The sequence below is a fragment of the Myiozetetes cayanensis genome, unplaced genomic scaffold, assembly GCF_022539395.1.
Source record: "Myiozetetes cayanensis isolate MyiCay16 unplaced genomic scaffold, myiCay2020 scf5-8, whole genome shotgun sequence".
Classification (NCBI taxonomy): domain Eukaryota; kingdom Metazoa; phylum Chordata; class Aves; order Passeriformes; family Tyrannidae; genus Myiozetetes; species Myiozetetes cayanensis.
This window is the reverse complement of record NW_026087742.1, coordinates 14,694,827-14,722,031: the sequence shown is the minus strand read 5'-3', so window position 1 is coordinate 14,722,031 and position 27,205 is coordinate 14,694,827. Positions and strand designations below refer to the sequence as shown.

The following is a 27,205-nucleotide window of genomic DNA, read 5'->3' as shown; positions in this document are numbered from 1 at the left end:
CCCCTCAAGTTTCTCCTTCTGTCTGATTAAATGAGAAGGAAGTGTGGGAGTGGTGGTTTTGAAGCTCTCCCTTTAAGAGGCAGCCTGCAGTGACGAATTGTTGAAATTGCCATTGCAGGATGGCATTCCGCTATAAATTCATTGTTCCACCTCCTCTCATCTTCACATTTCTCTCCCTTCTCCTCTTGTTCACATCGACAGACTGGGGATAACAACAACAACAGAAAAGATACAGGGAGGGCGCTTTTACAGAAATCCAGGACGTTTTCCGCTTCTTGGGCACTTTTTTTTTTTTTTTCTTTTCCTTTTTAACCATCTCACCGGAGACGATCGAGGCGGTTTTTGGTGCCTGCATTTCTTGTCTCCTTCTTTGGTCTTCAAAACAAAAGGGGGCAAAAGAAGGAAAGGGAGCCCACCGGAGCCCGAGAAAGTGCCGAATAGCAGCAGACCTGGCCCCTGCCCCTGCTGCTGCTGGTGATGATCCGGTGACTACAGCAGAGAAGTGGAAGAGGAGTGGGAAGTGCTCAAACTTCTCTACTTGCCGGCTCCGAGCCTCCTCTCCTCCTTTTCCTCTTTCCCCACTTTGCCTCCCCGGCAGCAGCAGCGATTTGGGATTTTTTTACCTCTCTCTCTCCTTCCATGTGCTCCCGGCTCTTCCCTGCTGAGAAACACAAAGTTCACACGCGAGCGGCTTTTGTTGACATTTTTTTCTCTCCCACTCACACTTGACTCGAGTTTGGGAGGGAGAACTTTCTTTTTCTTTTTTTTTCTTTTTTTTTTTCCCTTCCCCCCCATCATCCCCCTTCTTCCCGTCCCTTAACTAACGCTGCTGCGCTCCGCCGGGCCGGCTCTTTCCACCGCCGTCCCCGACTCCTGTTATTATTATTACTCTTCCTAATTCCCGCCGCCGCTCCTGACGGCGGGGCAGGATGCTCCTGAGGCTGCTGTCGCTGCTGCTGGCGGCCCAGCCGCACCGCGCTCTGGCCTCGCCGCCGGCACCTGCCGACCCGGGAGCGCCGCCGCCGCCGCCCCCGGCCCCCGCCCCCGGGCCGCCCCGCGGGGCCAGCGGCGTCGTGCGGCGCCTCGACCCGACCTACGCGGGGGGCGGCAAGGCGGGGTATGTGCTCTACGCCGGGGGACAGCGCTTCCTGCTCGACCTGGAGCGCGACGGGACGCGCTGCCACTACCGCGGCACGGTGGACGGCAGCCCCCGCTCCCTCGCCGTCTTCGACCTCTGCGGCGGCCTCGACGGCTTCTTCGCCGTGGGGCGCTCCCGCTACACCGTCCGGCCGGCGCGGCGCACAGCGGAGGCGGCCGGCCCGCGGATCTACGGGGAGGGCCCGGCCCGAACCCCGCACCTCTTCCGCAGGGAGCGCTTCAGCTTCGAGACGGTGCCCGCCCGCACCAGCTGCGAGACCCGCGACCCCGCCGGGGCTGCGGCGGGGGACGGGCGGCGGCGGCGGCGGCGTCGCTCCGTCTCCCGGGCCCGGCAGGTGGAGCTGCTGCTGGTGGCCGACGCCTCCATGGTCCGCAAGTACGGGAAGGGGCTGCAGCACTACCTGCTCACCTTGGCCTCCATCGCCTCCCGGCTCTACGCCCACGCCAGCCTGGAGAACCACGTCCGGCTGGCCGTGGTGAAGGTGGTGGCCCTGGGCGAGAAGGAGAAGGGGCTGGAGGTCAACAGGAACGCCGCCACCACTCTCAAGAACTTCTGCAAGTGGCAGCACCAGCACAACCGCCTCGACGACGACCACGACGAGCACTACGATGCCGCCATCCTCTTCACCCGCGAGGTAGGCATCGCCCTGGCCGGCAGCGGCGTGATGGTCCTCGGGCCGTGGGTGGCCGAGCATCAGCGTGGCGAGCCTGGCGGGCCTCCAGACACGATGCTCTGCTTTGCCCCGTGGTTGCCTCCCTGCCCACGGATTCGGCTCTCCCGTCGGGTTGCACTGCACCTCAGGGGCAGCTGACAGGGATGGAGGAGGGGTTGAGAACCCAACCGGTGGTACACGCATTTCTGTGTGCCCGCTACCCCCTCCTGCACAGTCACCCCCACTGCGGGTACACATTTTCGTGCCAGTGCACGAAAGTTGGGACTCCTGCCAGGGTGGAGAGGAGGTGATTTGCCTGATCGGGGGAACTCAGCTGAGGCCACCCAACTTATCTCTGCTTGAGACATGACATTGTCCCACCTTTCCCAGTGAGATGTTTAACATGCAGCTCCTCTCTCTCTGCAGTGATGGTCCAAACAGAAAGGGCTAATAGCGCTTCCTAGCCTAAATTAGTCCCCAAACAAACCTGCTAGTGAAAACAGTGGATAACACCTTAAGAGTACAGACGACTTCCTTGTTGAGTGCATTGAGATGCTATTTCCAGCAAGAATAGCTCGACCGCGCTGGAAACCAGCAACACTTGTGGTTCCAGTGTAGGACGTAAATGCAAACCAGAGGTAAACAGAGCTGCAAAAGTTGAGTGAGTTGGGCTGCTGGTGAGGGGATGAAGTCCCTTTCTTGCCCCCCAAGTGAAAAATGGGCGTCCTGATAACTGTGAGTTGGATCTGACTGGTATTACCCATGCAGAGCCGTGCTTTGCTCCACGCTTGGTTGTTGATTAATTGCATTGCCAGAGGTCGTTAAGGGACATTGCTCTAGTAGACATGTGGCCGAGTTTATGCAATGAAGTTCTTCTGTAAGAATATCCCTTCAGCGGTTTGGGTTTGGTGTTTTCCTTTTTTCCCTTCCCCAAGTATGAAAAAAATAACTGCATGACTTTCCGTTCATTTGAGTTCTCCTGCTTTTCTACATCATAGGAGCCTGCCAAAAAGGATGCTTTGGATGGTTTGTGGAAGGAGTTGCTCCAGAAGGGGGAAAAAAATGCCTGGCTTGCTTTTATAGCTGTAAATAGTTGAAACATTAGGTTCTGTGTCAGTCAGGCATCACTTGTACAACGGGAGCCTTTTTCAGCAGTTTAAAGCCCATCAGTCTAATTTGCAAAATTTCATTTTTTTATCATTATAATCTGAATGAAAGTATGCTACCTAGTCTGGGTCAGAATGCTCTTGCTTTTTGCTGTAAGCATCCTTTCTAATGGCTTATTAATTACACCTGGGCCAGAATCGATTGCTTCTCACTGAAGAGTATTTCTCTCTGCCAGCATTCCCATTTATTTCCCTGGGATTTATGACATTTCAGAAACTCTTAGGGTGGCAGGCTGTGAACCTTAACATCAATTACTAAGTTAATTTGGATTGACATAGGATGTGAATTTAAAGTGCACTTGCTTTACAGATGCTTATCTGTGATTCTTTGCATGGATGCCCTCCTGGCAGAGTAAGAGTGTGCTGCTAATCAGTAACCCACTTTCAAAGACTCCTGAGCAATGCATCTTCCATGTGTAGAGTTACTTCTTTTGGATGTAAGTAGTACATAAACTACACAAAACATCACAGTTCCTGTGGTCTTCTTCCACTCTTAAGGTGCAAATATTGCTTGCATTGCTACTTAGGGATGTAAATGCTTCCCAAGGAAAAAAGCGCAGGCTTCCTTTTCCTTAGTTTACATTTTAACAGCTTTAACTGTAGGATTATCTCCTCGATGCAGTTCAGGATAACTTAATCTGCTTTAATGGTTTGCTCTGTGCACATGCACATTGTTTGGCGTTGCAGCACATTGTTTGGCATTGTGTTTTGGTATTTTACTCAATAAGAACAAGACGAGGGTTTCTCAGTACATGTGTTCATGATGTTCTTTGCAGGGAGTATGTGTGAGTCCACACGATTTTTATATGCTTACACTTGAAATGTCAACATGAATCTGTTTGCTGCTCTTGGAATGTAAACACGAAAAGGGTTAAAGGATGAAAAAGCAGTAAAGATGTTTCCTGGAGAAAACAGCCCCACTTTGAACTAAAGAGATATTTTTTCCAGTTTGGCTTTTCAATGAGAGTGGCAGCAATTGGCAGGAGAATCGCACTTTTACAACTATGTTTTGAATGTATGAAGTACGTTGCCTAGCTACAAGACGCCAAGCCGTGGCCGCGTGTTTTGATGGGCTCTGAATACTGTCGTGCTGATTCTTGAACCCCCAGATGTCTTTTTCGAAATGGCTTGTTTTTTAGGCATGGGGTAAGTGTGTGAGGTACATTTTCCGTCTTTGTTTACTAACCAAGGCCACCTTGAACTTTGTGTCTCTCCGTCAACAGAATAATATTTGCAAATCATTTGTCAGCTGAATGCATGTTCTCAGCTGTATGTAACTGTTTACGTGTAAACAGAATCTACATTTTGCATGCCTGTTGTCATACAAGTCTCTAATATAATAATTATCTTTGTCATGGGGTGACATTTACTTGGATGCTATTTTTACACCAGAAGAGGCTGTCTGAAAAGATAGTAGCTTTATTGGAATGCCTCAGAAAGGAAGAATCCTGACAGAATTCAGCACTATTGCTTCCTCTTCTTTGGTTGTCTTTACTTCTCTAAAGATAAATTAGCAACCACTGATACACTAAGGGTGTGCTGGCAGCTCTCTCTTATTATAAAATTAGTGCTGGCAGTTCAAATTATGGTCATCATCATTATTCATACTAGGAAGTACTTCCCATACAAAAAGATTTTTTAGAAGTAAATTTACTGATTCTGAGTTAAAATAACCACTTACTTTCAGTCATAATCTGTGTTTCATTTGATAAGGGCTTTAAAGCAATTATGCTGCAGACTGTAGTAAATAGTAAATAAATATGAACATGAGTTCAGTTTTGGGTGATACAGGCAACATGTTAAAGCTATTTTAAGGCTCTGTATTGCTTACCAGTGATGGCAAGGGCCACTTACCTGTCCATTAGCTGCAATGTGTCCTATGTTTATTCTGTAACTGCAAGGAACATGTCTGACGATTGTTATCAATTGTGTAGGAGATTGTGAAAACCTTCAGTGAACACAGACATTATCTGTCACTGAATATTGCAGAAATCTAGTTGGGTTCCACAGTGATTATGCAAATTCCCAAAATCTGATAAGGGTCTTTTCCCGGGGAGCTCAGTCTCTCATTTTGGGCCATGATGGCCAGTATCAAACATGACAGAGGTCTGACTTGGCAGTAATAAAAAGGGATAATTTTCTGGTGTTTCTAAATCCCATGAGAGCTCTCATTAAGGCAGCCTAGCCATAAGAACATCAGAGAGTACATGGGTCCCCTGCTGTTCAACTACTTTGTGGTTGAGTCCTTGACAGCAGCTGTAAATTTTTGGGCTGCACGCACGCTTAGAGCATCCTCCATGGAATATGGTGGTGCAAGGATTCAATCAGCTGGTGGCCAGGTGAGTCCTGCACCCCATGCAGCAGGTAGGGAAGTGACTGTGTGGTGGGGAGGAGGAAGAGCTTATACAGCCCTCTTTCCCTGGAAATGAGCTCACTTGTTCTTAATGGCAGTGAAGTCAACAGCAAATTTAGCATTCAGTCTGTTTCAACCTCTTTTTATTGTGAACAGTTCTCGGAAGCTGGAAGCAGGTTATCTTCAGATTTTTATGGGTGCAACAAAATACTTGCCAGATTATTTGTCACAGTAGAAGAACATATTAGACCTGACTTGCGACCTGCAGTTCAACTCACACTGTACTTTTTCCGTGGTCTAGCCTACTCTGCAATTATCCTCTAGAATTCATCTAATCTATTTCATTAGTGACCCTTAGTTAAATTCCAAGTGAACTATTGAATGTGTTTGGACAAAATCCAGCTCTCTTCCTTCCCTCCTAGTTCTGAATCATATGAGGGTTAAAACAGATATTTCTCACAGTAGATACAGATATCAGGAGCAATAAAAAATACTTTCCTAAGTGTTTGTTAGCATCATCCGTGATAGTACCATCATGCCTGGCTCTAACAAAAAAGTTCATGCTAGAGCCAAAGGCTGCTGTCCTTCCTTTTTCTGCACAGTAATTATATGGGTCTTGTGTCTGTGATTTAGTTTAACTGTCCATCTGACAGTGCTGTTGAAATTTGACACCAAGCTTTATATTATCTCAGCTCTATAGATGATAATTTCCTTGCATGGAACACACGCTTTCTTTGGCTCTAATTCTTTCTTGCCTTTTTTTTTCTTTTCTCTGTTATCGTCTTCCCACAGTTATTATCCCATGGTGGTAAAACAAGTCATTGTACCAATGGTCAATAGAATATATTTCATTGTTTATTATTATTACTGTGAAGAAATTATAGTATGATGTTTTTACTGGTTTCGTAGTATTTTCACCAATTTTGTTGCAAATATAACATTTAAATAACATCCCTGGGGAAAATAAAGTGGGACATAACATAGAGGAGATGCAATGTTATTCACACTGATCTAGAGAGATGGTGTGGAGCTTCCCAAGAAGGAACTATGGGCTAGGCAGGTTAAATCACACGTTTTTCCTTGCTAACCAGTCACCTGTTTCATAACTGAAACTTCTCCTCCCCATGCAGAGTTCAAATGCTTTATACCCAATTTGTCAATGTTTTTAAATAACCTTTGGTAATACTGCTGTGTATTCTTTCATTGCTCTAGGGAAAAAAACATTTTGTTAATCTGTCCCTTCATAACATAAAAGCTTAATCCAATTTAGGCTCTATTTCTAATACTTTGCTTCAGAGTGTCCTCACATGATGAGTGCATAGGGTCCCTGTAGCATAAAGGGGGAGAATGAGAACATGCATAAATATCCAGACTGGTGAGGAGGTAATTTCTGAAGCCAGCAAGTGTAGCATGCATGTGTTAAACTGAGCTAGAAAAAATGTCCTGCATACGCTGGGTTTTCTTGAATTTCACCTTACTTAAAATTCAGAAAGACAGCTCTCTACATGTGATATTCAGATGCCCAAACCTCAGGCCTATGTTTATAGTATGAACCCAAAAGGCAGACAATCTCAATTTTTAAGCTCAGCTACTGGATAAAAATATGTGACTGTTGTTGTGGTAGATATGGCAGGTGTCAACATTCTGGTTTTCCTCAAAAGCTAACCAGGCTTTGGCCATTTTCTCAAAATGTGGCTGGGGAGAAGGACAAAGCAGTATCCCTGTGAGTTTCATTGGAGTCCTTCCTCTCTTCATAGTCATGACCAGGCCCTCTCCTTGGTGCTCTAACCTAGACATCCCCATGAGAGAGACCCGCCAGTGTCTCAAGAAGACTTTTCACAGCAGTCTTCCTCCAGAACACTGTCCTACTATTTTGGCTTGCAAAGCCTTTCTTTTAAGTGTCATAGTATTAGCTGAGGGTAAAATAGACCATGCCCCAATTACTTTGTTCACCCCTTAGCCCTTATTTCCAGTATACCTTTTGCAGAATGTCAGCTTCAGTCATATGCTCCTTTTGCCTTGCAGAGGTTGTGCCCCTCCTTGGGCGATACCTGTAATCCTTTCTGTTTGGGTGAACCTCAGCTCCCTCCACATGCACCGTTCCACGTTGCTGTGGCATTAATAAACGTTCACCCACTTTGCAGAGGGGCACATGGGAGGGTGGATGTGTGTGTGTTCCGAATGCCGCCTCACCCCGCCCTCCCTTTACAGGGCTGCGGTGGGAATGCTGCTGCAGGAAGTCGGAAAGTCATACTTAATTCCTTCCTCCGCTTGAGGGATTTTAGGTCTGTATCGCCCACCTCCCAGGAGAGGTCCTTAACCAGTAGGTTGTAAGCTGTTCCAGGTGTTAAGGAAACTTTCCACCCCTCTGACCAAAGCTATGTCACTGTTTAGTGAGTAATTCATATGGTGAGAACGAGAGGAATCGTGACCTGAAGCCGCTGACTGGAGTGCACTGCTTAGAGCAAGGTGGTCTGGGTTCCTGAAGCACGGAGAGAGGACTGTTTCTGTAATTTACCACAGGACTGTTCAGTGTAAAATAGAGAAGCAAGCTGAGGAAGGGACCAAAACTAGGTCTCTTCACCAAGCACTGTAAGCACTAACAGCAGCCTGGGCCAGGGAAGCCTTTGGCACATTGGCTGTTGCAGGAAGAGCCACAACTCCCTGTGTGCATGGGCACGTGCAGACCTTCCCTGTAGGCCATAGTCTAGTGTAGACCATATGGTGCTCTCCTAAGAGACATGCTTCTAATTGGCCTCATCCCTAAAGGAATTTGAAGCTGGATCATGTTCTTAGTGGGCAAAGGCTTTAGCTGATGATCCATCGTAAAACACCCAGAAGAGCAAGTGAAGAAACACACAGAGATGTAAAAGCTCTTAGCTGTGCTTTACGAGAAGGTGAAATGCAGCTTTGCCTGATAGAAAGCCTCATTCTGTAGGTTTCTCGTGCATCTGATCTGAGAACATCTATCTGTAGGTTTAACTTCTGTCAGGGATAAAGGTGAAGAAACATTAAGCATCTCAAAACCAATCAAGCTTTAGTATAAGCAAAGTGCTAAGCTGCTTAGGACTGTGAAACTGTGGCTCTTCAGGGCTCATAAGGTCACAAACTGCAAGCCCTAGAAAGGGTAGATAACTCAGAAGACCAGATGACATGTTCTTCTTCCTGTACATTCCATCAAACTGTCCATGTTGGTGTTTACATCCTGGTTTGGATCTGGTCAGCAGGCTCTGACCCAATACCAGCTTTCACTAAACAGTTTTTGTTTGTTTGGTTTTTTAAGCCTACTAAACAAATTTCACATAAAATAAATTCACTGCTCCAGCAAGATGCAGTGACAGTTATCTTCTTTCACCGCAATGCCATGTATACATGGCAGACAGCCGGCTGCTCTTGATGTATTTTGAATGCCAAGAAATCTTTGCCTCTAATAAGCTGTCTAATTAACTACTAGTTTTACGATGTACAGCTTAGTTTTCCTAAGTCATTCCTTTGCCAAAGTTTTAAGTCTTGCCATCTATTGCCTCCTGTGTAACAAATGCATTTCCTAGTCATTCTTGTTTTGAAACTACTGTAACGCAGATCAAGGGCCAGGCTGCATTCCTTGTTTAGAAATATCAAGAAACACTCATTCTTTGAAGCTTCTGCCACTGTTTCAAGGCATTTGAGTATACAGATCTGAGTAACTGATTAACTTTCTAATAGAAGCAAAACACCAGAGTGAAATAATCACGGGAAACTTAAGTATCCCGAGTCCCCTTTTTCCTAGTGCTTTAGCTGGAGTATGAGAAGTTGAGGCAACCCTTACAGATTTTTTAGTTTGCATGATTACATTGGGGCCTGTTTTTAGCAGAAAAATTAAAATATTTTCAAGGGAATAAAACCTTTTACTGTACTCCCAGAAATGTTACTTCTTAAAAGTTGTAGATTGCTTTCCAAGACTGCCCAGGAAAATAAAAAAAAATATAACGATGGTGGTAGCAAATAATCCATAGCCAGTGCAGCTATAAGAGTTTTAAGTCATGAGAAATTTTGCCATCAAGATTTAAATCAGTGGAAGTGTAAACAGGCATGATTTTCAGTAACATCACTTGAAGTCATACTGTTGGGAAGCTGGTATCAGTGAGTTGACCCAGTAACAAACTTTTCAGAATATTTATCTCAGACATACCACTTGATAGGCTACAGTTTTGTTTGTAATATATACTATGTGATGCTATGAATAGAAATATTAGAAATAGAAAATATTAGATATAGAAATAAAGTTCAAATCATGCAGAGGCAAGAGAAGTGAAGAATAAATGAGACGATGAGTTGACAACATAACGGAGCTGAGCCCAAATGATTCTTGACAATGTCAGCATTAGCTGAGAAAAAGCATCCTCAGGCAGTCACTGAGGACTGAAGTTGGCAAGGAAAACCAGGAGGCTTAACACATGATCTCTGTTCAAAGCCTTGCCATTGCATGCCCTGCTCTATCAGCAGATGGGCAACCCATAGACGTCCCAGAAACAGCTTCATATACAAAGAAGCTAATGCCAGAAAATATTTCCTGTCCTTGTTTCCCAAATCCTTTACAAGCCACCTCTGCCACTTCCCAGATGGGATTTGGTACATGACTTCAGGACTTCCCACACAGCCTTACTCAGAGTACTGGGGCAGCAGCGTGGATGTGGAAATGGGGCTGGCTGGAGGCAGCAGAGCTTTTCTGCATCACTGTCCACCACATCCTGACCCCAGTGCAGTCACTCTCTTCTCCTTTATGGGAACCGTTGGTCCCACACCATCTGAGGACAGCTGTTTCCCAGCTGTCCGTGGGGAATTGGAGGAGCTAGGTAATTTTACAGTTTTCAGAACCATTTATTTCCTGCTGTGGGATTTCCTAGGGCCAGCCTCTAACTAATACAGCCCTAATGACTAAGGAAGATGGTAACGCAATCCTGTGCATAGCTTTTGAAATGGTGATGGTGACATTACTAACCAGCCACGAGTCAGAGGGGCTGCTTATGGTTAACATCCCTGTCGTAATTTTCCATGTTCCCCACATCCCATCAGAAGTAACTCTAAGGAAGTTTATGAGATTGCCTGCTTAAAAGATTATATTTTTCTAATTACACTTGTGTCATCAAATCCAGTGAATCATTGTGAGGTCTGGTTGTGTCTGCTGGTATAAATTCCCAGCCATATCATTGGCATAGCTGCTTCTTGTATGCAAATAGAAGTAAATCATGCACTGCCATAAGACATCTATGTGCTGATACAATTGTGCCCACATTGGCAGCAGTACTGATGTAAGTATCTACGTAATAACTGCACCCAAATACAACAAAAGACTAGATGACATAGAATCTGCATGCAGAGACATAGCCTGAATTAATGCATTTTATACTGTTATTGCCACTGTCAACCTTAGAGTAGTCTAGACCTCCTACAGTAAGCTGCTTTCTGTCTGATTTATGTGCTTTTTGGTACGTGTGTAAGAATTTCAGTTTCAGAATTTCAAGCTTGTGTGGATTCAGGTCAAATTGCACTATCACAGAATCACAGAATCATTTAGGTTGGAAAAGACCTCTGAGATCATCAAGTCCAACCTTTGACCAAACACTGCCACGTGTGAGACCAGAGCAGTGAGTGCCACATCGATGCTTTCCTTAAACACCTTCAGGGACAGTGGCTCCAGCACCTTTCAACGCAGCCCTTCCAATATCTAATCACCCTTTCTGTGAAGAATTACTTCCGAATGTCCAACCTAAACACACCCCAGTGCATCTTGAGGCTGTTTTCTCTGGTCCTGTCACTGGTTGCCTGGGAGAAGAGGCTGACCCCCACCTGGCTACAACCTTCTGTCAGGTAGTTGAAGAGAGCAATAAAGTCTCCCCTGAAACTTCTTCTCTTCTGGATAATCCCTAGGTCCCTCAGCTGCTCGTCATCAGACTTGTGCTCCAGACCCTTCCCCAGCTCCGTTATCCTTCTCTGGACACGCTCCAGCACCTCAGTGTCTTTCTTGTAGTGAGGAGCCCAGAACTGGACACAGCACTCAAGATGTGACCTCACCAGTGCTGAGTACAGGGGAAGAATCACTTTCCTAGTCCTGCTGGTCACGCTATTGCTGATACAGGCCATGATCTTGGCCACCTGGGCACACACTGGCTAACGTTCAGCCACGGTCAACTAGTATCCTCAGATCCTTTTCCAGTGGGCTACTTTCCAACCACTTTTCCCCAGCCTTTAGGACTGCATGAGAGCAGTAGAAAGGTATCTTACTTCTTATGCAACTTACACTCATTTATTTAGATTATATCCCCATGGAAAGGTATACTTATTGGTACTATGCACATGCATTTTTTCTCAGTTTTGTTACATGTGCTTCTGTAGGTAAACCACTTATAGTTACATCTATGTATAGTTTTATTTTATCTAAAACGTACCCTTAGACCAAAAGGACCAGATTCAGAAGTGATACATAAAGGGCTAAATGGATATGAACCCAAGCAAAAGTAATAGGAGTTTAAGGATTGTGTCATTTTTATTGAATATGCCCCAGATATTTGACATTATAATAACATGATCTCACCTGGGGCCTCATTCAACATTGGCTGAGAGCTGTTGAAAATGATACAAAGCTTATTTCCCTAAATACAAGCAAAAAAATTTTGAATTTCTTTTAAAGTACTTAAAAATGGGCATCCCATACCTTCCCATAACCCATGCAGAGCCAGAGGCAAAGTCTGGGGAGCTGATTGGATTCTGAGGAGGGGAGTTGGGAGGGGTTAGAGAGAAAGCTGTCTACATATTATCTGCATTGCTACAGAATGGAAATTTTTCTTAAACCATGGATTACACCTGTATTTTGGAAATTGAAATACTTTTGAACTGTATCCCCTTTCTTTTTGTCAGGCTGTTTTGTTCATTGGTACTGCAGCATTTAAATCTTGGTATTAAGTAGCACCAAGAATGCACTTACTGAAAAGAGTTCCCAGACACCTGGAAGCCAGAACTGAGCCTGAAATTCTTCCTTCATATATGTAATATTGCTGTGTATTTTTAGCTTGAAAAATTTCTTTGTTTCCTCTTGGGGGAAAAAAACCCAACTTTATTTTTTTTTATTATTTTATTTTTTTGTAAGGAGATGCTCTGTCACAATATCTGTGAACTCTGTGTGTTTTTCTTTTACTTCAGTGATTTTGAATCCTGTGCATTTTCAAGTTTGCCTAACCTGTCTAATCAGTGAACATTGTTCGTACAATTCAAACCTCATACAAGGTGTCTGTTATTCAGATGGATTAATTATGAAAGGCTTCATCAAAGGAAGTCCTTATAAAAAGAGATGTGAAGGGAAGCAGATAGTCTTAAAAATGAAGGGGAAAAAAGGTACTCTTTGATCATTTTGATAATAACATTTGATAATACTATAATGCCTTGAAAATTACAATTTCATTCAAGCACAATGAGATGTTGAAGTGTTCTAAATAGCATGGTACCTACTTTTCTTTATCATCCAAAAAAAGCATTATGTATGCATATTCAGGCTAGTATTCTTCCCTCTGCTTCAACAGAAGCACAGAAAAGTTACTGCTGATGATTCAAACACGATTTGTGACCAAAGTTCCTTCCATCATTATCATTAGCATTGTCATCATCCTGAATGGAAGAAAAAACGTAACGCTACCTGCATGGTTTTTGGAGACACCCCATATCTGTGTGTAGGGGACGTGGTCGAGTTGGTGCACTAGTAAGACTGGGAATGAAGGCACTTTGGACTCTATCACATCACTGACTCTTTAAGCAACCTCTGAAAATTGCTTAAATACTTGGTATATTGGGTAATACACTATTAATCATTGTGTTACCTGACAGATGTGGAACGAGGTTTCACATATAACAATCTCATTTCTTTTAAGTGAGAGTGTAAGACTTGCCTTTGGAGAAGAAAGGTGATCTCTGGTTCAAGGACTGATCAGGAATCTGAAGCATTCTCTCTGTGCCTTTGTTTCTCTTTGGTAAATAGAGAGGACATTCTATTTTTATTGCCAATGAAGAAATGCTTCTACAGCATATTTTGAGTATCTACCTCAGTGCAATTTTGAGCAGAAAACGAAATAATAATTAGTTACAGAACGTATCCAGATCCTGTTAAAGTCAATGCAAATGGTCCCACTGATTTTACTGGGGTGGGATTGGCTCATCATGCTTTGAAACTGTATTGATATCTTTAGATAGACGATGTCTTTACCCAGGCTCTGCTGTTTGCAAAGGGCTGGTGCCTTTAACCGGATGTTACCTATGGGTGTAAAAATTTATTTTAATGCCTTTTTTTCCCCCCTTTTTCTGGGCAGGATTTATGTGGGCATCATTCATGTGATACTCTGGGAATGGCAGACGTTGGGACCATATGCTCTCCTGAGCGCAGCTGTGCGGTGATTGAAGATGACGGCCTCCACGCAGCTTTTACAGTGGCTCACGAAATTGGTATGCAGTGCCTTTTCTGTTCCCTTGCCAAATCAAACACTTGTAACAGCTGCATTAGTAACCAAAATACTTCGCAATTAATTCCAGATTTCCCCTGGTCCAGATACTCACTTGGGGATTAAGGCTGTATACATATGCACTTCGGGGTTAACTAATAAGGGATCAGAAGGCAAGTGAAGGCGCACAGTAGGTGTTTCCTTTCTGACAGTGTCGTTTCTAAGCATTAGTTGAAGTGAAAATTCAAAGGCTGCTGCTACTGTTACTGTCCAAAGATGTCAATACATGTCCCTCTTGAGAAAGCTTTTGGCCCATCTATTGTGATTTGCATCCTTTTAGTGCATACAGGGTGGAAAATAACTGACATTTGTGAACTATTTGCATGCTCTGATATTACAAAGCTTTTTTTCTTGGGACAGTGTATTACCTTTAGAGAAAGGCTTTTGTGGAAAAAAAAGCCCTGTAATTCTAATATTTTTCTAAATTTATGGAAATTCCACCTTTATGGTGAAATGTGGTACTAATATGAATGCTGTAATAAGTGAAATAGTATTTAGGTGATAAAGGTTTGGTCAAAAAACCAGTTTCCACCTCAGTGCACAGCAGTTAAATTGGAAGCCTTACATGTACCCTGTGGAAGGACTTAAGATAGAATTAGTGAGAGAAGAAAGTTGATGTTCTGGGATATTATGTCTGTCATGATATATTCCTTCAGAGAGAATGCTGCTATCTTGATTATGCTTAATTTACTGATGTTTTTTGAACTGTGTTCACATTTGCTATAAGGGTTATTCGCTTCAGTGAGTGAACAGCAATTTAAAAGTGGAGTGGAGTATGTTCTTTTTTTCCTTTTTTTTTTTCAACATTCTTGGAAGAAAATAACAAGGAAAGGAGAACTTTCAGAGAGAGCCAATTGCTGAATTGCCTTGTACCTCAAGCCAAACCAAAGTAAAGTTTGCTTTGGGAGTACCATTGCAGTAGTTCAATTTTCAAGTAGCTAGCAGGTAGAGCCCAAGAGTTGCATGCCTTACATACACCTCTGGCTCAGCAAACAGAGGTCACCAAGTGTGTAAAAGCAGCTTGTGTGTCAGTGTGTCAGTGACCTGACTCTTCAGTGATAAGTGAACCTCAACCTACTGTTCCTGTGGAGCTACAAAAAAATTAAATCAGCAGTGGCTGGGCAGGGGATCTCACGTTGCATGAAAACATAAAATATTGTGGCAGGACGAGTCCCCCAAACAGAAATTTTATTTTAATAAACAAAAATGTAAATAGAAAAGAAAAAGCCCTCTTAAATCAGTAATTCAGAGCCTTTGGAGATAGATAGAGCTACACATCGAATACACTGTGTGTGTTCAGAGGCTCCAAGACGCGGATGCTGTGAGGCCAACGACCTGTCACGAACCTGGTCTCGACCTGGGATTGCAAACTTAGCCTGTCATTCCAAGGCCAGTCTGCTGGGAGGGACTTCTTGTATCTTCTTGCATCCAGAAGTGGTGCCTGCTGCTGAGGGTTAGTGGGTATTGGCAAGGTTGGCTGAGGAACCTTCTTGTGACGCCAGTGTATCTGGCATGTGAAGAGGTGAGTAATGTGTCTCAACTACCACTCTTATCAGCAATAAATACATATTCAGGCAGATTAAAAATGAAGGAATGTAGATCAGTAAAGACAAGGATGAGCAGTAAACATACATATCGTTACCTTGAATTCTGCACAAAGAAAATATAAACAAAAGTGAATTATTTTTAGTCATCTAGAAGAACATCTTTGGAAAAGAGCAATTTTCATACCTAGACATTTACAGGAATCTGTAAGAACATATTCAATGTAAAAAAGGCGGGAATATAGCTACCCTAATGGACTTAAAACCTTTAGTTTGAGGCTGTTTAAAATAACATCCTTTTTTTTTTCTCTTCACTAGAAGTTTTTAAGAGAGGAAGAGTGTCAGGTCACAGAATGATCTTTGTGTGTGTGGCCTGAAGTGGGAGAAGTTGAGAAGAAAACACAGCTAAAATTGTTTGAGTACTTAAATTAAATCAAAGGTCAGAAAAGGATGAAAAATAAAAGTGTGGCATGGATACCCTTTAGTTAAGCACTTTGGGGAAAACCCTGCTTTATTTTACTTGAAGACCAGATTTCTTCCTACAGTCCAGAAATCTTAAAGTTCCCACTGTCCTGTGGGCAGGGTGTAGCTTTAATTTTACAGTAGGCTTAATTACTTGGCAGAATTCACATGGCAACGTAAGTGATGCCCTGCAAGTCAGAGGGATGCTGAGGGCTCTAAGATGTTCCTTTCTGTCAGTAGGAATATCAAGGTGAGCCATGAGGTGAATCAGAGTCACTCTCTGCAGTTTTTTAAGTGACCCTGCTCTGAGTGCATGCAGAGCAGATTCAGCCTCATTAACATGGACTAGATCCACAGAATGGCTGTGTGTCCTCACTTTAACTTTCAAGGGGACCTAAATGCTCATGTTTCCCCTCTGAAGGATTGAAGAGCATTTTTCAGGATCAGATTCTTTCTCTGGAAGGCAATCAAAGCAAATTGAACTGCATCTCAACCAAACAGGACGATGCACAGCTCAGGGGCTCAGGTTCAATTCCTGCGTAGGAAGCCAGAAAGCAGCCTGATAAGTAAAGCCTGCTGCTTCTGTTGCCAGGGAGTGTACCACATTATGTGTAAGATATTTGGTTTATTTTATTTCTTTCAGATAAAATAGGTGGAGTTTGACCAGTGGTTTTTGAGGGGCAGAGTATGAATGAGCAGCAGTAAGAGGCAAACTCTCTAAAGGCCTGTAAAGGAGAGCACAGAAGGAAATAGATGCAACCAAATTCTTAGTCCAGCTGATTAGTTGGCAATAAGAGGTGGAGATCTATATATAAAGTTTGATGAGGTAGGACCTGAATCTTGTCCTACTTCTATGTAGGGAAATCAGTAATAGTTTGTCTCCAATGTCAAATGCAAAAAAATGAGGATAATGCAGCAAAAACAGGAGGAAACCTTGCAACTTTGAGCATGATAATCTAGTGTCTCCCCAGAATAAAGAGAATCAATGCTAATACCGTAAATGTTATATTTAAATCATAGCCTCTCAAGACATCCAGTCACTAATAGTAAATTCTGCTGTGGCATATGGATGCCTTTTTTTACTTTTAGCAGCTTCTTCAGCTACACCTCCATGGCTTTGCTAAGCTATCTGAGCTAGCTTAGGCGCAGCATGTAGGCATTCTCTAAGTCTTTGTTATCATCAGCCTATTATCTGTAGAAAAATGATGTTTCCTTAATTCATGCACTTCTCTGCTTTATGGGGACATATGGAGAAAAGCATTAAAGAACTTATTATAGCTCATAATCTCAACATTTATTTTATGTTTTTCATAGGTCAGCACTAGCATATTGCTTCTCCATATATCCCTTATTAAAATAACCATCAGGAAACAAAAATAATTAGATTCTTACTGCAGTATTCTGTACTTTGGGGTTGGAGATTTGTTGCCTTTATAATGTTGAATTATAAGCCAACTTTTGCATCTCCTGAAGATAAGCGTGATCCAACATCACCAACAGACACAGGCAATCAGTTTGAAGTTAAATTTAACGTATTTTGTGGTGGGATATCTATTACCCGTGTTTAGTAGCCTGATGGTGTATTTTGAGGTGCAGTCACAGTCAGAAGTTTCTGCTGATGGGCTCCTCTTATGCTGGAGTCCCACATGCTTTTTGTTACAGACAGCCCACCATCCTAAACAGTTTGTCATCTACAAAAGCAAAACAAGGAGAGTTCAAGAGGACATAGTGAAACTACTACTTGTTTTATCAATGGGTAATTTCCCCAAATCGCAAAGGAAGTCTCAAGGAAAGCCAAGGATTAAAGTTGTCTCTAAAGTTTTGATCTAATCCTTAAATACAAAAGCATCCTTCCTGCAGTCAAGTAGGCAAAGCTCCAGTTCAGTTCAGTGATACTGACGTGGGTCTAATAGCTTAAATTATGTATATCTTTGTTCTTTTCATCATTCTTGAAAAACTTTTTTTTTTTTTTTAGAGGAGTCAATGCAGAGAAAGCGCTGCCGTTTTGCTCAATGATGATGTCCCTTTGACCTTTTGCAATGTTCCTATTCCTCCGTTGCACAAACAGTCTGGCATGCTATTACTCCTCCTGTCCTGAGTAATGTGGTTTACTGATGTTCTTTCCAAGTATTTTATTTTTAGGATACAACTTTAGTATTGCTATGTGGAACTAATTAAACTTTTGTTCATTAGTTTTCTTTTATCTTTTACATGTGACTTTAGAGAAGGGAAAGCCAAAGGGGGGAATAAAAGCAGCCTTCAAATATGTTAAAAAAATGATTGCAAGAATTTGCGTAATAAATTATTCTCTGTGTCCATCTGGGACAGCACAAGGGGTAATGGCCTTAAATTGCAGCAAGGGAGATTTACTTTAAGCATTAGCCAAAATCATCTAACCAGGACAGTTAAGGGCAGAAATTATTTGCTTGGGGAGGCTGTGAAATCTCCATTACTGGAGTTTCACAGGAACCGTCTGACTAAAACAGCTGTGGCTTAGGGGCTGGTGATCCTACCCTAGGGCAGAGGCATGCACAAGATGCCTTTTCAAGGTCTCTGATGAGCTTCATTTTCTGTGGTTATGTGAAGTTATCACAACTTCCTCCACAGCCATACTATGTAATGCCTAAAATCAAGTAACTGTACAGAAACTAAAACTGAATCATGGAATGGTTTGGGTTGGAAGGGGCCTTAAAGATCATCTAGTTACACCTGTTCCTGCCAGGGACAGCTTTCACTAGACCAGGTTGCTGGTCAGATCCAACCTGACCTTGAACACTTCCAGGGATGGGGCAGCCACAGCTTCTTTGGGCAACCTGTTCCAGTGCCTCATCACTCTCACAGGGAAGAATTTCTTCCAAATATTAAGTAACATGTTTAATAGCAAATCTTCTTCAGCATCTGCCACCACTGGCAACAAAAGTGTCACAAGCACCATTGGCAAAATGTGATTTATTAGAGAGCGTGATTTTCTGTAAAGAAGCCGTTTTAAAAGTGAGGTGTCACTCCTGGCATCTCAACTCTGGTGGTCACTGAAATATGTCAGAATACCATTTTGGTGAATTCTGAGTGGTTTGAAGCTATTTATTCAGAACCTGAGCCTGTGTTTGAGTTGCAGGCCTCTGTGGAAAGAAAGCCATGTCTAACCTATGTAAGGTTATTAGCAAACTACGATTCTGACCCGTCTTAAGTAAAAAGTTAAACTGGGAACAGTGTGTATGATACTCCCATGGTAGTGTTGCTTTTGATGTCCATAGAACAGTCAAAAAATACTCCCATATTTTACCACATGTGCTCATTTTGCTGTATATTCAAAAGTAACTAAATACAGTAATCTTTTCTTTTCCACTTTTCCACATGCTGAACATGTAGCCCTTTGATTTCAAGGCTGTCAAGATAAAGCAGATAAAGACAAGCTTCAGACTTGACAGCTACAAATCTTTTGTAGCCTTTCATTTCAAGGGGGATACATTGCCAAGGGCAGAGAATCTCATAGCCACATGAAAAAACGGTGAAGGCTTTCTGACTCTCATATTATGTTTCCTTCATGACAGATGAAGTTTAGGCAAATATCCAGGTAATCATAATTAGGCAGATTTGCTTTTTTAAAACAACAAAAAAGAGAGAGAGTACACTCATCCAAGTCTTCCCTGATGACATACATCAGGACAATTGTTTGATTCCTTCTCTTTGAACCTTTTTCAAACTTCTATATTAACTTCTGCTTGCAAAAGCCCTTGAATTAAGCTTTCATGAACATCTCCCCTTTGATTAAGAGAAAAGATGGGCAGTCAAAGCTAAGCCTTCACAAGAGGTGAAGGTAGGGCAGAAAATTGAGCTAATGTTTCAAAAAGCAAACATCAGGTGTATAAAAGGGTTCTGGCTAAAATTTTGAATAAATATTCTTGGCTTACCCAACAATATTTTTATTAACTTGTAATATTGTATAAAGTATATAATTGTTCCACCTGCAGCAGATCTGGTGCTTAAGAGCAGACCTTATTTGGTGAAGGTGAGACAGTTCATATGGGCATATCCTGTAGAAAAATATAATCTTCAGATTCTGAGAATGCCTGAGCTTTTTATCTATCATGTGCTTTAAAGTCTGAGTGGACTGGGCATAATAATGCCTGTGAGGTGGTCCTGACAGAGCAGTGAGGAGGTGGAGGGCCAGGTTCTCAAGCAGAGGCTTCAGGAAGTGACTCAGACAGAGCACTAACATTGCCCGAGTTTTCAGAGGTTTTCTGGAGTTGTGCTGATTTCTGTGTACATGTAACCTCATGAAGAATTAGATTAAACAAACTCCATGCTTTGAGAAGCTGCTATAGATCCTGAACATCGTAACTTAAAGCCAGATATATAGGGTGAAACATCAGTATCTCTGCAACTGCAAAGGAGTTGAGAATAAAATATATTTTGTCTAATGTTTCAGAACAGTCATTATCAAAAAATATTTCAAGGACATGGTTTAGTGGTGGGCTTGGCAGTGTTATATTTCTGGTTGTACTCAGTGGTCTTAAGGGTCTTTCCCAACCTAGGTGATTCTATGATCCTAAAAGAAGCTCAGTGTTCAACCTGACCCCCAGTCTTCCAGGCTGCAGGGTAAAGTAAGGACTGTTCTCCTCCTTGGCAGGTAGATACTACCCATATGATCTTGTAGTTTTTGTGGACAAGGTACTTCTGTTGCAGAAAGGAAGGCAGAATTACCTAGTAAGCACATTTTTGGACTGTGTACTCTCCTGGAGTTCATTCATTTACCATGAGCTGCCATGAATTATACTCTTTGCAAGTTACTCTTGAGTTGAACAGATGTGAAATAGGTGTCACCATCTCCCACTTTGTCATTGAAATTAACATTTATTTTCTACGTGCCTCATTAATTAGTGCAGCAGATGTAGCGTGGACCTCCAAGACCTCATGTTTTTAATGATTATTTGGGTCTGTGTGGACATAGTGGGCTCTGATTGCCTTGACTACATTGCCTGGCCAGAATTTTGCTTGCAAATTGCCTGTCTGACGGGGTGATGTTTCTGTGATCTCCCACAGAAGTCTGTTAAAACAAGCCTTTTCAGCCCGAGTTTGTTTTGTGTAAAGTCTGCAGCACTGGTGTATGAATGTCTGATTGTGGCTTGTTTTTATGTCTGCTCCTGAAAAGAAGCTGCACTTCATACTATTGTTTCATTTAGTCTGACGAACTCTTTTAAGCCAGAAATATTAAAAACTGCCTCTGGGCTGGAGATTTAAAAGAAAGAGTGATTTTTTTTTCATTCTTTTTTCTTTCATAAGTGATTGATAGCAGTCAAAGAAAAGAAAATTGGGAGGAAGGTTCAAGGATGAAGAAAGAGGAATAGGCAGTTTATATTCTATGCAATTTTTTTGTAAGCTTGTGTAATTCAAATACCTTCTGTTTTATTAAAAAAAACACCAACTTTATTAATTGTTATTGCTTAGGTCCATCATTTTTATGCAAAATTCCCATGAATTCAAGAGGATTTGTGATACCATTATGAAATTGTTAACACGTTGGAAAAACTGTACTGACACAAGTTGGAAAAACAGTACATGTGAAAAGAAATGGTTTTATTTTGGAAGAGTTACCACATGTAATCTTTGTTTACCAAAGCAGAGAGCAGGAGGCTAATGCAGAAGGTATGGGCTGGTGATTAGACCAAGGAATGTTGAGCCAGGAGCTTCCTGAATCCTGATCCCGTGAGAGCCAGTGACTCGCTGGGTAACCTTGGGCAAATCACTTGACCTTCTTTTGTACCCCAGTCATCCCAACTGAAAATTAGGGGAAAGGCATGACCTCACTGGAAAACACATGCTTCATCAGAGTTGAGCTTTTCTAAGAAAACAAATTACAATGCCTGCAGCATTTTTTAGCATGATGTGTCACTTTGCATGTGTCCTGTGGTCAAATGGAGTGCAAGAGCTGTACTTTGACAAGCTGTTCAGTTCAAGCACTAGAGACCAGTGTATGTCCATAAACAAGATTGTTGGCTTTTTCCCAGGAAAGCCACCGTGGTTTGTGCATTAGCAAAAGCTGGAGATTGCTTGCTGTGCATTGTGGACGCCTTGTTTTCTTGCTTCTTATGGTTGAGATACAAGGGAAAAATGAATGAGGTCAGAGTAATTTTCCATGCTGTTCTCTCAGAGAACCTCTACAGAAAGTCTAGAACTATATGTTAAGAAAAATCAGAAATATCCAAGCTTCAAGAAGCATTTGGACAACACTCTGAGGCCCATGGTGTGATTCTTGTGTCTGTCCTGTGCAGAGCCAGGAGCTGCGCTTCAGTGATCCTTGTGGGTCCCTTCCAGCTCAGGATATTCTGTGATTCTGGCATTCTGTTTTGCTTCCCAGTGCTTCTGGGAATAAGATAGCTGCAGTCCAGTGTGCTTCACCACATATCCAACTCCTGATTTCCCTGCAGAGCTGTTTGTATCCTGATACTTAGAGAGGATCGAAGTTTTAGCTGATGTCATAATTGCTTTGGAGTATTCCCACTTTATATTAGGAATATACACCCTATTCCTACAAGCCATAAGAATTTTTTTTCTTAACCCATTGCAGGTATTATTTCCTGTTGGGCTGTAGCAGGTGTTGGCCTTCAGTAGTATTGGGTTAGGGAAGCCTGTGCAGTGCAAGGCCCACTATCAGCAATGCAGACAGTGCAGGTGAACTGGGATCCAGGGACTGGTGCCTGCTGTCGGTTCCTGTTTCTTCAGAATCTAAACTGGCTGAGCTGTGCCAAGAGCCCCTTGCAGATGATGTTCCAAAATATACTCATGTCCAAAGACTGCAGGTTGCTGTCACACCACTTTGAGGAGTTTACTGAAGTAGTTACATTTTGTCTCCCCTCAAGGGAGAGAAGGAAGGCTGCGAGGAAAGGATATCAGTACATTTAGGTGGTTGGTCTTTTTTCGGCTTGGGACAGAACCAATTTGCAAGAAGGCTAACTCCTCTTCCATGAGGGCAAACCCTGCTTCCTCGCCATCTGTTTCTTTCACCATTTTGTGCATTCCTACAGCATAACTTAACTAAACACCATCCTGCTGGTGAAATTATATTATGTCATTTTCACTCAGTGGGAACTGTCAACACCAGTAAGATGCTTCATTAAGTAGAAAACATCAGATGATCTACTAACCCATTCTCAATCAGTCATCATTTTACACAGCTGCTGGGAGCCCTTTCTTTTTTTTCAATAGCTTGGTTTGACGTTCATAGTAGTACAAAATGGTGTGGTGCTAAAACTGGCATTGTTTTTTAAAAGCCTTCTTTATAAGATTTGTATTCCTTAAGTCTTTGCTTTTGTCCAAAGCTTTCTCTAGAGTTCTGCTGACATACAGGATAACTTGAAGGATCACCTGTAACCTTTTCACTCAGGTTCTTATGAAAGGAAGCACCCCACCAGTAAATGCCAGAAACTCCCCTAATTTCCTGAGCAATATGTGATAACATGTTCATGCATGCACGGGGTGGGGGGGAGTGACTTTTTGAAGTAGGACAGGAAGAGTCCCTTCTTTAATTTTGGGGTACAAAAGGACGAAGGGTGCAGGTGTTGAAGTATTTTGTTGTTCTCACTTCTGTGCTAAAAAGAGCATAACTTAGCTAGGCAGTAGAGATTACAGAGCCCTGTGATATTTTGAATTTTGATTCCTTTTAATGAAATGCAGAACCAGCTTTAATCTCCATTGGAAGTTTGTCCTATGCTTTAATCACTTTTAAGTCTGGTCAGAATGCCTTAAAAGGCAAAGTTAGGACAGAGGGAAATTAAGATTGGGATAAGAATTAGGATTTTTAGTTTCCATAAAATCCTTGGAAATTTGCATTCACAGTGTTTGTAAGCATGCAGACAAAGTTGACTCTCTAATCATTTTAACTGGCAAATCAGTAGGGAGAGCTAAAATCCATATATTTAATGCTGTAAACAGCTAACGTCACTGGTGGCTAATTTAGAAACTCAAATACTGACAATCAGGATTATGCATTATTACTTAGTGATTCTTTCCTTGTCAAGATTTTTTTTAAATTATTTTTGAAAATTTTAAACGTAACAAGAGAGATTCACAAATACTTTGGGAAGCTTCTCCTCAAAAAGCTGAAGTCTGCCAAGTAAGTGTCTTAGTTCCCGTCATGCATTAGAACAATGGCCTGATTTAATATGACAAAGTAGACGCCGTTAATGAGGTGTGTCCTCAGCTCACCCCATTTACCACTGTAAAGTATAGAAGTTATGCTGCTCTCTAATTAAAGGTGAAACCAGTAGCTTGACACTTTCCAGAAGATGACCCTGTTTCAGATTCCTGTGCTTTTGCCAGAGTATTTGGGATGAAATGTTCTGTGCTGAACAGCCTCCTGAGAAGCATTTAATTTTATTTATTTACTCTGAACATCTCCACAGAGACTGTCCAGACTTTTCTGAGAGGGAGAGTAAATTGTAATCATGTTATGAAAAAAATTTTCAATCGCTCTGTTCAAAGTGAAGAGCTTGAAATTTGGCTGCAAGCTTCCTCTAATCTGAAGGATATTTTTTTCTATATGAAGGAGAAAAAAGAAAGGAAGGAGAAGAATTTCAGCCCACAGTTTAGTGGTGTCATTCTCTGCAGAGTCAGTGTGTCTCTCAGAGCTGAGAGAGAAGGAAACTAAACTGTCGTCAGGATGGGAAGACAGATCAAGCTAAAGCACAGTGTCCTGCCTGGCCTGCTCCAGCGGCATTCACATTGCTTGGCTGTAGGATTTCCATAGTTTGATGTGTTGTGACCACATTGCTCTGACAGTAGGTAGTCTGAGCTGAAATTGTTTACAAATTGCACTGCAGGAGGAGCCCGGGCTGAAAAACACATGTAGGAAAGGCAAAGAGGCCTTTTTAGAATTACAGAACGTTGAAAGAATGTCCCAGGTAGCAGAGAAACTCAGAGGTGCTCAAGTTGTGCATTTGGAAGCATCAGCATTAACAGGGCTGTGAATGTGTGCATTGCATTAAGTCTTTAATTACGTGCTCACGTGGAGTGTCCTTCACATAAAATGTACAGTTCCAAAAGGTGAAGTACAGTTATGCAAGAAAGGGATTTGTATATAGAGCAAAATTGTGCCTTAAATGGGTGGAGTCTTGCAGAGTGGTACCAGAGGCTGGTAACCAGAAGTTAAGAAACTTAAATTCTGCCCTACAAGACTGAATGCTTCATATCACAGAGTTTTGGGTAGTTCTGAGTGGTGCTATAAAATGTTGACCACTCTGAAAAATTAAGTTCTCGAGCTGCTGGTTTGCACTCAGCTGTCATTCATATCCTACACTGAACATGTGTTGTGTGCCATGTGATGTTGTTCAGCCAAACTCTTCAGATCAGTTTTCCAGCTTTTTTTATTCACCCAGAGATGTTTACTACCAAGCCAATGACTTAGAAATGAAACTCCTTTTCCACTGAGAGAGCCTCATTACCTTATTTCACAAGCATGCTGCAATGAAGTAATTTCTGCAACTATGAGCACTCTTGGGACAGTAAATACAAAAGCATTCTTGCTGCGACCTTTGAGCATACAAGTTGTCTCAGAGAAGATTGCTCTAGTGAAGCTTAAGTCTAACCAGCATGGCATTTTCTTGCTGGCTGGGCTAATTTTTTGCAAATATTTCCGTTCAGTCAATTGGTAGTATGTGCATATGGAAGTGAATGGATTCAAATTAAATATAAGAAAGTGGCTGAAACTCCTGAACAGCTCTGCAAAGCAGTGTGTGGTCCTGCTTTAAATGAGGGGAAGTGCTGCATACTGAGGGGTCCATCAACAAATTGAGCCAGGGGATAGGCCTGAAGCCCTGTCTTGCTTAGGTGAGCAGAACGCTGGTGAAACGTGCTACAAGGAGTTATTACATGTCAACACAAAATGGTTCTATTTATATTACATTAACCTGTCAGTTCTGCCCACAGTTCTCATCTGTGAGGTGTGACCTGGTGCTCCTCAGTGCATTAGCAGGAATAGCAGCTCAGAGATAACACAGCATAGAACAGCAACCAAAAATAACATTAACTTCGTGTTTACTGAAGACACTCATTGTCACTGTCTGGGACTTTGGTGAAGTCAGAGGCAGTCCTCCTTGGCACAGTAGCTGCTGAGGCATCAAACCCTCAGCCTGTGGCACTTCCACAGAATTTGCTCTGTAGGTTAGAAGCGATGCGCTGATTATTTGGTTCCTCTGTCAGAGAAATCCATCAATCCACAGAAATGCAGTGAAATAATAATTTTAGTAGTAAATTGTTTTGTTCAACACCAGCATTAGTCTTAAATAAAACAAAGTTGCTGTCATCTCTTCAGAGCACATCTTTATGTTAGTGCTCTATCAGATTTAAACTTGATACGTACTTACTGATACTCAGCTGTGTCTCAGTGCAGTGTAAAAATAGCATTATCTGACCGTATACAGTAAGTATTACCAAAGGAAAGTGGTTTTACCTATCCAAAAAAAATAAGCCTAAATCTTGCATATAAAACACACCAGAAATTAGATGTGCCTGCGGTGTGGAAGTTTGATTCATTATGTTTTTGCAGCAATGTACTTGTGGTGTAGCATTGCAGTAGCAATTAGCAACAGGAGTAACAGGGCAAGAAGTATTAACTCCCATCAGTGTTAATGCAGGTTCCTTGAATAAATTCTTACCAGCATTTATCAGGCATTGCAGGACCTTTTATTCAAAATAGCAGCTCTCTTTGAACTATGTTGATAAATGTGTGCACATGAGAGAAAGAGAGGAAAAAAAGATAAATGCCCTCTTCATTCTCCTTCCCACCTCCCCTCCAGTGGAGATTCAGTAGCTGCAGAGGAAAGATTGGCTCTTCTTGGTCCTCACTGCTACAACTGGGAGTGATAGATCAAGGTCCTCTTGTCACTTTTCCTGTAGCTCCATCCTTCGGTCAGGAGCCCAGTGTCTGAGTAAAGGCTGACAGATGATACCTTGGCATCTTTCACGGGATAGAAACCCTGATTTCTGACCTCCTGTAACCTTAACACAGACTTCTCTAATCTCAGATACAGCTCAGCCGTGAGTGCTGCCTCCATCTCTTTCCTCTTGACTTCTCCCCAAAGGAAATGAAAACAACGTAACAGCAAGTTTATAGAAGGAAAATGGGTAGAATTTGCTGATTTTCTTCTCTTCTAGGCTGTACTTTTTACTATTATTATTACTATTGTCATGTCTATGATTCTGGATATCAGGATATGTTATCTTGCCATCAGTGTCCCTCCCTACTTGTGTCACCTTACAGCTAGTCTACAACGGCTATACCAAAACATGAAGTTGATGGTACATACAAGGCTTTTAGTTATTGCAGAATAGTACAATATGTCTCTTT

General features: G+C 42.3%; 1 protein-coding gene across 1 annotated transcript in view; it reads left to right on the top strand.

Annotated features, from left to right (window-relative positions):
• The first annotated feature begins 929 nt into the window (after window positions 1-929).
• The window catches only part of ADAMTS5 (ADAM metallopeptidase with thrombospondin type 1 motif 5), a 46,896-nt gene continuing 20,620 nt past the window's right edge, over window positions 930-27,205 (top strand). Inside the window, exons 1-2 of the mRNA XM_050332716.1 lie at window positions 930-1,793; window positions 13,667-13,799. Of these exons, the coding sequence (XP_050188673.1) occupies window positions 930-1,793; window positions 13,667-13,799 (997 nt within the window). The remainder of the gene's footprint in view (window positions 1,794-13,666; window positions 13,800-27,205) is intronic.